This window comes from Aethalodelphis obliquidens, unplaced genomic scaffold, assembly GCF_003676395.1.
Source record: "Aethalodelphis obliquidens isolate GAN/ISIS:26980383/991018 unplaced genomic scaffold, ASM367639v1 scaffold26, whole genome shotgun sequence".
NCBI lineage: Eukaryota > Metazoa > Chordata > Mammalia > Artiodactyla > Delphinidae > Aethalodelphis > Aethalodelphis obliquidens.
Window position 1 is genome coordinate 20,750,865 of NW_020837970.1, and position 9,201 is coordinate 20,760,065.

Sequence of the window (9,201 nt, forward strand, 5' to 3'; positions counted from 1 at the left end):
GGAGGCTGGGGGGTGAGCACTCACTGAACCCTCACACAGTGGGCTGGCTGGGGCCTGGGGTTAGGGAGCAGCAGGTTCCTTCCTCACAGCCTGAGAACCCTGAGCAGCTCTGACCTGTCTGCACGTCCCTGGAATCGGGGTGGGGGGTGGGTAGTGGAGGCTCTGGGGCAGGAGCTGGCTCTGGGGCTCAGGCAGAGATGGGCATGGAGGGCAGTCTGAGGGGTCCCCAGGCTCTGCTGGCCTTCCCCGCCTCCCGCTTCCTTCCCCTGCTCTTCTCCCAGGGTTGGTCCTTTGGGAGAAGGGCCCAACGCTGGCTGGGCTTGGGGGACTTAGTGGAGGTAGGACAGGGCAGAGTAAGCGCCCAGATGCTGGAGGGGGCGGTGGGCAGCAGGGGGTGGAGGAGGCCTGCCCTGCCTTGGGCACTTTTTTTTTTTTTTTTACAGACCTAGTTCTAACTGGTAGTCAAGAACCATAAATACATCACAAACATTACTTGGGCACTTTCAAGGTTTTAAAGGTGAGAGACAGAAACAACTCTCACTCCTAGGAGAAAAACCATATTATTAAAACAGCAGATTAGCATATTTCCCATAGGCCTCTGTCATTCAAAGAAAGCCCTAGGGAGCCCCACCTCCTCTGGCTGGGCTGTCTCCCTCCTTGGCAGGTGGCTTAGACACATCTAAATGTCTTGCCCAGGAAGGGCCCTTCCCCAGGGCCTCCTCCACCTGCCTCAGCCTCCCAGGCCTTTCCTGTACCCAGTGCCCCCATGGGGGCCCACTCCTCTCCACATCCACATGTATCATAATACCAGGCCCCTGTTCTCAGACAGCCAATGCAAACATCACAAACAAACAACTGGGGTCTGAGGGGCCAACCTTTCATCCCATCCTCCTTCTATTCAATTAGTCTTTCACAAACCCTGTCCTCCTCACTCCCACTCTCCCTCCCACCCATTCTTCTCCACTCACCCACCCAGCTGGGTCCATTCATTCTCCTCCTTCCTTCCCCTCATTTTACTCACTGAGGCTTTTTCGTCCAGCCCGTTCCCCATCTGAAAATAACATTTATTGAATTCTGTGTGCCAGGCTCATGTACGGTGACTCATTTAATCCTTAACATTCCCACGGGGCGTTTATCTTCATCCTCATTTTACTGAGAAACAGGCTAATCAGTGGGTCCCAAGCTTCAGGGCCAAATGGCAAGGCCAGAATTTTAGCTATGCCTCCTGCCCTCTGGGCCACTGCTCTACACTGCCTCCCAACAGCCAGGCTTCAGGGAAATTAGGTCCCTCCTAACGTTTCCTTCCCTGTACAGCAGCCCTTTAAGGTCTGCACGGAAGGCTGAGCAGCCTTGGTGGCTGTCCAGGGGGTGAGCTCCCCTTCCCCTAAGTCCCCAAAGATGCTCCTGAGTGCCACCATTCAGGCCAAGACCCCATCAGTGGCTGGGGTGAGGGCTGCTGGAAACCACCCCAACTTGGGGGGTCTGGGGAGCTGAGCATGAACACAGGACACCCTAGAGGATGCCCTTTCCCCGATCTAGCTCACTGCCCACTCACTGGCCCAGGGTAAGAGCGGGTAGCGACTGGGGTGAGGGAGTGTGCAGTGCAGAGCACAGAGGGTAACAGGACTGCACTCTTGCCATTGAGCCCTCCTCCACGTGCAGAGAGGAAGGGCCTTGCCTGGGCTCCCAGGCCTGTGCTGGTCTCCTGGGTGGTGGGAGGACTGGTGGCTGGTCCACCTGACTCTCCCAGATCTCCCAGGGGCTAAGGGCAGGAGGCAGATGTGGCTCTCACTCGCCCACCCTGGGGCCTCCCCAGCCCTCCCTCATGTTACCCAGCTTTTCCTGGGGCTCCTCTAGTCCCAGCCTGTGAATAGGGGCTACCTCCAGCTTTTCCCAGGTCAAGAAGAGAAGAACAAGTTTAGAAAATAATTTAATAGAAAAACAATGAATTACATTCTTTACACCCAGCTTCCTATAGGGAAGGCAGACAACTCCTGCCCCAAGGAGGCATTTCAGGGCAGAAGGGTTAGAAATCACTAACACCCTCTCTGACTTTTTAGAAAAGAAACCCCTAAATAACTCTAGGTGTATATATTCTTTCCAGATTAAAGTCACTTTGTTCTCCTGAAAGCCCATGTAGGCGGTTGAGGAGATAGTAGCAGTCCCATTGGAGAGATGGGGAGACCCAGGCCCAGAAAGGGGAAGGAGCTTGCCCGGGGTCACACACTGGAGTAGCAGCAGTGTCAGACCTAGAATCAAGTCTCCTGGATCACTGGGTCCCCTGGAGCCTGAAAGGCCAGGCAGCCCCCATGCCTCCCCATCCCAGGCCAGGACCAGCTCCGAGGCCAGTAGGGGCATTCCCCACAGAGGGATGAAGGTGGGAGGAATGACTGAGGACCCCTCCCCTTGTACCCCCCAGGCCAGGGCAAGAACAAGGCATGGGATTTCTCACATTTGCCTCACCTCTACAAAAGATATTATTTTCATGCATGAAGGATTATCTTAAAATATTGAGAGGGTGGGCAGGGATCAGCTCCCAGGAAGACTGGTGAGTTCTGTGGGGCTGAGTGCATATGGTGGGATGGGTGCTCCCTGAGGGGTCTTGGAGTGCCCTGCTCCACTGCAAGGTGGGAGGTAAGTTGCAATAAAGGCTCCCAGGAAGGAAAGGGGTGGGCACAGCTGCCTCCTGGCAAGGAGGGGAAAGAGAACAAGTGCCCTGCAGAGGGCTCCCTGATCGTCTCAGAGCAAAAACAGAAATCAACAGGCTCAGGGCTCAGCAACCACCAAATAACAGAAGTCACGTGAAAGAAACACTCTTCTCCCAGAGTCCTCCCCACCCCAGTGCTCCCAGTACACACAGCGGGTAGGGGGTTAAGAGTCTTTCAAGTGGTGCTGGGGATGCTGGGATGTGGGGTGTCCCAGAGTTGCCCATCCAGGAAGCCTGCTCCGCAGGGTGGCAGAGGGCCACAGAATTCTGAGGGTCAGCTGGGGTGAGCGTGTCCCCAATTCCCAGTGACCTGTCCAATCATCCTGCAGCGTCACTGCAGAGTACAAGCTGTGGAGGGGAAAGTGGGGAGCGTCAGTCTCAGGTCTCTGGCAAAAGAGGCAGAATCCAGGGCTGCCCCAGCTCTCACCCCTCCTTGCGGGGAGGGTCAGACCCCAGGGCAGGACTCACAGCTACGAACAGACTCCGACAGCCCCTCTTTGTCCAGGGTCTCAGCTTCCCAATGAGACTCCCTCATCTGCGGAACATAAAGGGCAGAGACAGTGATGGAGAGGCCTTCAGACAGAGACGAGAGGAAGACATACACAGCGGGGAGCAGGGGACAGACAGCCACAGGCAGAGAGGAACAGAACACATACAGCTTCATCCCAGTGTGGGCCCCCATGTGCCCACCTTGACCTGCTCCTTCAGGTATTCAGCTCGAGCCATGAGATTCTGAACCTGCCAAGGGAAGACATGCCCATGGACGTGGGGTGAGGAGAGGCCTCCAAATTGAGCTCCTCCTCACTCCCGATGCTCTCCAGAACCCTCTGCCTCATTAGAACAACTTGCCGCTGAGTCCTTATCTGCTCCTTCCTCCAGGAAGCCTCCCTATTGCTGCTGAGTTCCCAGATCCTGCCTGTCCCCTTGCCCTGACCTGAGCACCCAAGTCCTGACAGAGTGCGAGGGGCCACCAACTTAGCAAGTCTATGTGGTCTAACTCCCAGACTTGGAGCACCCTGAGGGAATTCAAGGAGGTCCCCACAAATGGGAGCGGGGCAAACGGGGAAGAGGAAGCCCCCCAAGCCTCCCGACCCCAGTGGGCACCTCAGTGTGAAGCAGCTCCCGCCTCCGGCCTGGGGGCTCCGCTGCAGAGAGAGGGAGGGCACGTGGTGAGGGCAGGGCAGCCAGAGGCTTAGGGGAGTACGGTGATGGGGCCTCACCTGCCAGCAGTAGAAGCAGCTCCCCCAGGCCGTGCTGGTACAGGGCCAGAGCATCCTGCTCCCCGCCAGCCTCGTCCTCCTGCAGCCACAGGGACACCAGGTCATTTAGGGGCATGACTTGGATTCCTCCCTGCCCTGCCCAGACCCCTCCCCCTGGCTACAAACCTTAGCCATGGCAGCTGAAGCCACTTCCAGGGCAGCTAGGAGGCGCGGCTTGTCCCGGGCCATCTCTGGGACGAGGCGCAAAGGCTCGGGGTGAGGGGAGCAGCCTGCTTTCTCATCTCAGGATGCCGACCCCAACCTGCCTCCCCCTCAGGCTGGAGGGAAGTTGCTGGGAACTGGTGGTCAGCCAGGATTGGGGCCTACCTCTGAGCAGGTCTCGGGCAGAGGTCCCCTGCCTCAACAGGGCCCGATTGGAGGAGGAGACGATGGCCTTGAGCTCCTCAGCCCGGGACACGTACTGTCCCACCTGCAGGAGGGCAAGGGGCCGAGGAAGGGCTCTCTCACCTTGCCTGCCTCGCCAGCACCCACCTCCAGGTTCTCCCTCAGGGACCGCCCCAAACTGTAACGTCAGCAGTTAACTGAGGCTGGCCTGACCCCCTTCCCAGGGAGAGAGGTTCCTCTAAGAGCCAATCCCCAGAGGCCCTGGGATCCCTCACCCATTTCCTCAGGGGACTCTCATTCACCTTTGCCTTAATTGCCTCCTTCCGCTGGGTGTCCACTTCATCTGCAGAAAGTGCGGGTTTATACGAGTCTAGAGCGAGGAGACGGCTGCCCCACACCAAACCCTCCGGAATCCCCCAAAGCACTAAGTTCCAGATTTACCCTCTGCCTTGTCTCCCACAAAATTCTGGAAGGGGAGCTGCTTCTGGAATCCAGGCACTGCAGCTATGGCTGACCCCACCCCTGCTGCACCCGGCCTGGCACTCACAGTGCAGGGCAGGCACGAAGAAGTCCAGAGCCTTGCAGTAGAGAGATAAGGCGGCCGCGGCGTCCCCCTCCTGGTCCTTCTTCACAGCCTGCACCACCAAGGCGGTCTGGGGGACAGACAGGTAAGAAGTCATGCCCACCCCCCATACTCACCACAAGGGGCGATGCCCTGAGCCCACCCTCTGCCTCCTGCTGGGCAAGTCACCTGGTCACCACTGAAAGGGGTAGATGAAACCCCAACCTGCCCTCAGCCCACCCATCTCCACTGGTTGCTCACTGCTTGTGCCAGGCTCTCCCCACTCGGCATGTGCTCCAGGTCCACCCAAGGGTGGGCAAAGAAGTCCTGGAAGGAGATGCGGCGGCTGGGGTCCCGCTCCAGAAGCCGCTGCAGCAGGTCCCGGCAGTCCTGGGAGAGGGCGGGACGCAGGGGGAGCTGCGGGGGTGGGGGAGGTACAGATCACACTGGGCTCCGGCACCTCGGCCCCCAGTCCCAGGCGCCGGTCAGGACCACCCTGTCCTGGGAGGACCCAGAGATACACATTTGACAGATAGAGAAAGTGAGACCAGGAAGAACAGTGATGGGTCAAAGTGTCGCAGCCAGTGAGAGCCAAGCCTCCTCCCCCAGGCTCCTGTCCACGCCCTCACTGGAACCCGTAGCTGTCATGGAAGCCTGTTTCCAGATCCTTTTCCCCTCTCTGGAATATGTTTCGGGGAAGGCTGGGCCTAGGTCTGCTTTGGCCTTCTCCCCATGGGGGGCCTGCAGCGGGCTTTGCTCCCTGTTGTGGCTGATCTGGGTCCCTGGAACTGAATGGAGCCGACTTCCAGGCTAGAGTGTGCCCCAGCTCCACGAAGGTGGCCTGGAGACCACACCCCAGTCTGTGCAGGTGGCAGTGAGGTCTCCTACCTCAGGGCCCTGACTCTCTCCGCCCCGCAGCAGATGCCGAGGCCCTGCTAGACCTACCTCAATAATCCGGTTGCTCCGGATCTTCTCTTCCAGCTCCGAGAACGACCTGGAGGCAAAGGGGGGCTGCCCGAAGAGGGCTTCTGTGGAAGGGAGGCAGAGGGGAGGCTGGGAGGGGATAGGGTCAAGCCTGGCCTGGCCCACTCCTGGGGAGCAGCCCCAGACCAGGAGAGTCAGCGTTCTCATTAAAACGCTTCAGGAGTGGCCCAGAGAGGCCTTGCAGCGCAGGCCTCCAGATGGGGGCAGGGGACAGCGCTCTCACCATACAGGATGACCCCCACGGACCAGAGGTCCACACGGGCATCGTACTGCCGCTGACACACCATCTCGGGAGCCATGTAGAGGGGAGAGCCACGGAGCACATGCTTCTCATCCCAGGGGGACATGTGCTGTGCAAAGCCAAAGTCTGCAGGCAAGAGGCCAGGCAGCAGGGCTCAGATTCCAGCTGCTTCTGCTCCTGGCCTTTACAGCCTCACCCTGGGCTCCAGTGCAGTTTCAGGTTAATGGGCCTCTCTGACCTCCAGTTTCAGGTTAAGGTGCCTCTCTGGCCTCCAGTTTCAAGTCAGTTCTCCTCCAAATTTTATCAGGGGCCACAACCACTGCTTTCCCACCTCACACTCTCCAACACTGCCACCACAGATTGAGTCATACTTTGAGCCCCAATCTTGGTGACAGATAAAGTACTAACCCTGGTCACACTCTGAAACCTGACTCTGGTCACACACTGAGCCCTGAGCCCGCCCATGACACTGCTGGAGTCGAGCCTGGGTAGCCTGAGAAAGGCCCTACCTTTTGGTGATGGGGCCCATCCCTGGACCTCCCCAGTCTGTCACTGTTTGATGACTGAGTAGAGGGCTCCATGAGAGCCACCCTCCAAACCTCCATGCCTTTTGTTCCAGACTCATACCTGCCAGTTTAAGGTGGGGCTTCTCCAAGGAGCTCAGCAGAATGTTCTGTGGCTTCAGGTCCAGGTGAGAGATGTTCCGTTCATGCAGGAACTGCAGGGCACTAGCTGGGGAGTAGGACCCATGCAGAGAGACAGGTCAGAGAAGCCCATCTCCCCCACCCTCTCACCTCCCCAGCCTTATATCTGCCCCTTCAAGCCTGCACAACCCCAGTTCTGACCTGGCTGGTCTACCAAATGCTTTACATACAAGCACCAGGCTCCCCCTTCTGCTAAGAATTTTCCCCACCCCCACCTCAAGTAACCTCCTTCCTCCCTTGTACCCCTTCACAAGTCTCCCATCCTCCTAGAAGCTTCCCTAGATGCCCCAGCCCTTTAGGTCCTTGCTCTCTTCTTTAGCAAAGCACTTGGGTCTTTGGTATGTTCTATAAGGTCTTTGCATTACATTCCACGTGTGGAAGCCTGCACTCCCCACAGATCAGGCTCCTCCCCGTCTCTCTCACAGCATCCTTAAGCCAGGGATGGGCACATAGGAAGGATGGGCCCTAAAAATCCAAGCTGGGCTGGGAGACGACTGCTAAGAGTGTCAGAGCACTAAGCCTGGGGCAGGGGTAGTGTGAGAGGGCAGAGATCATGGGAAGGGGTGTCAGGCTGGGGTCAGAGGCTTTTACCCAACTGCTGCATGAAGACCCGAGCCACCTTCTCAGGCAGAATCCTGCGGGTATGGATGAAGCGAGACAGGTCACCTCCTGCACAGAACTCCATGATGAGGTAGATGTTGTCACTGTCCCACTGTGGTCAAAGGCAGAGAGGAGGCTTGAGGAGAGTGTCTCTTCTCCAGCCCCCTTTAGGGGTGGCCCCATCCCAGGCCCACACCTGGAAGTCTTTCAGCTGTACGATGTGGCGGTGTCGAATGCCCTTGAGGATCTCAATCTCTGTCAGGAGGTTTTCCACAGATGCCTTGTTCAGACTCTTCTTGGCCACGCACTTTATGGCTACCACCTCACGAGTATCCTTCTGTGGGGAAGATTTGACGGCTCTGCCTTGAGGGTACCAGGGACTATGTGTGGCCAGAAGGGCTCTGGTTCCCTCTGCCCCTCTCCCCCTCACAGGGCCTACCCACTCACACTAGCATCCAGGCTTCCCAGCTGCCCCTTCTCAGGCCAATGAGGCACCCGGATTCTGGAATCCCGGCTTCCCCACCAGCCTGGTGTTCTCTGCTCCACAATCCCTTTCATTGTATTCTGGAGTGCCCCTGTTAAAGCATGTTATTCACTGTTCTAAACTGCCCACTCTGCTTCCTAAGTGGGTCCAGCCTTCTAGAACCCTGCCCCATACTCCTCCCAGACCATAGGTATCCTCCCTGTTTTGAGCCTGTTCTTCAGCCACTGACACCGAGGCTCCATCGAGGTCTCCACCTGTCTCTTCACACAACAGGGGTGTGTGTATGTGTGTTTGTTTTGAAAACCTATTGGTGGCGGTCACCACCCACCTCCTCCACGGAAGGTCGGCCTGGGACGGGGCAGGCCGTGGGCCGCTAACGGCTCTCACACCCTCTCTAACCCTTTCTAGTTTCCCGGCCCGGCACCCGCCTGGGCTTGCTCAAGGTCTGGCGGGCACCGGGGCCAGGCCCTCAAAAGTTCTCGTGCCCCCGATTCCTGCCTCGCACAGAAGCCCCAGGGCGCCCCGCACCCACCTTGGCGTAGGCCTTGTACACCGTGGCGTACGTGCCACTGCCCAGGCGCTCGGTGAGAATGAAACCGTCCAGCCGCGGGGGGCCCCAGCCAGGGCCCGCCATCCCGACCGCCGCACGCCCGCTGCCGGGCGCTTCCTGATTTCCGGCGCCAGGTTCCGGCCAGAAGCCCAGAACGGACAGCGCGCGGCTGTAGGACAGAACTCCACGCTGCCCCCAGCGGAGCCCGCCGAAAGTGCAGCGCGGCGGGCGGGGCGGGGCGGGGCGCCGGCTCCCCACCGCCCCCGAGCCCCGCCCCCTCCAGGGGCTCCAGTGGCTGCTCCTGGGCGCCTCCACCGCCCCCACCCGCACTGGAAATCACATGACCCGCCAGTACCCGCAAGATCCGTTTGGGGATACTGAGGAGCTCGCGGGCCTAACGGGAGTTAGTGGAGGCCGGCAGACGAGGTCACCTAGGGAATCCCATCCAGGCTCAGACAGCATCCTAGAGATCGCCCACGTGAAGGGGCGATAAGAGAGAAGCCCGGCTGAGCAGGTGTGTAAGACGGGGAGGGGGGGTTCAAAGAGGTCTGACCAGGTCTGACCCAAGACCAGCAGCTCTGAAAGTGGAAGTACTGGGACGAGAAAGTACCATGTAAGACAACAAGCAATCTCAGTACGGGGCCAGCCAGGGAGTAGAGCAGCCAGACGCAGAGTCTTCACTGTCTCCTCTCACCTATGGCTGGCGTGCCTCAGCCCCTACCCTATGGGCCACTCCCATCCTCCCAAGTCCAGCAGACATGAGGA

General features: G+C 58.8%; 1 protein-coding gene across 4 annotated transcripts; it reads right to left on the reverse strand.

Moving 5' to 3' along the window:
* Positions 1-1,915: 1,915 nt before the first annotated feature.
* On the reverse strand, positions 1,916-9,104 carry ULK3 (unc-51 like kinase 3). 4 transcript variants are annotated; one of them, XM_027123622.1, is made up of 16 exons: positions 8,419-8,631; positions 7,599-7,739; positions 7,394-7,514; positions 6,726-6,830; positions 6,081-6,224; positions 5,819-5,901; positions 5,135-5,290; positions 4,859-4,964; positions 4,614-4,654; positions 4,294-4,396; positions 4,093-4,157; positions 3,928-4,006; positions 3,812-3,852; positions 3,398-3,445; positions 3,176-3,242; positions 2,690-3,055 (listed from the first exon to the last, which is right to left on the reverse strand). In XM_027123622.1, the coding sequence occupies exons 1-16, from the start codon at positions 8,518-8,520 to the stop codon at positions 3,039-3,041; spliced, it is 1,419 nt and encodes a 472-aa protein (XP_026979423.1). In that variant the 5' UTR covers positions 8,521-8,631; the 3' UTR covers positions 2,690-3,038. The 4 variants fall into 4 exon arrangements, 3 of the variants coding, with proteins under 3 accessions (XP_026979422.1, XP_026979421.1, XP_026979423.1); XR_003436469.1 differs by lacking the exons at positions 3,812-3,852; positions 8,419-8,631 and adding an exon at positions 7,850-8,389 and having other exon boundaries at positions 1,916-3,055; XM_027123621.1 differs by having other exon boundaries at positions 1,916-3,055; positions 3,812-4,006; positions 8,419-9,104.
* Between the last annotated feature and the right edge of the window lie 97 nt (positions 9,105-9,201).

Excerpts from the sequence above, each read along its gene's own strand:
- ULK3 (XM_027123620.1), bottom strand. The coding sequence starts at position 7,960 with ATGAAAGGGATTGTGGAGCAGAGAACACCAGGCTGGTGGGGAAGCCGG. Across the intron at positions 7,740-7,849 it reads TGGGAAGCCTGGATGCTAGT|AAGGATACTCGTGAGGTGGT; the intron begins GTGAGTGGGTAG and ends TCTTCCCCACAG. Across the intron at positions 3,243-3,397 it reads ACCTGAAGGAGCAGGTCAAG|ATGAGGGAGTCTCATTGGGA; the intron begins GTGGGCACATGG and ends TATGTTCCGCAG.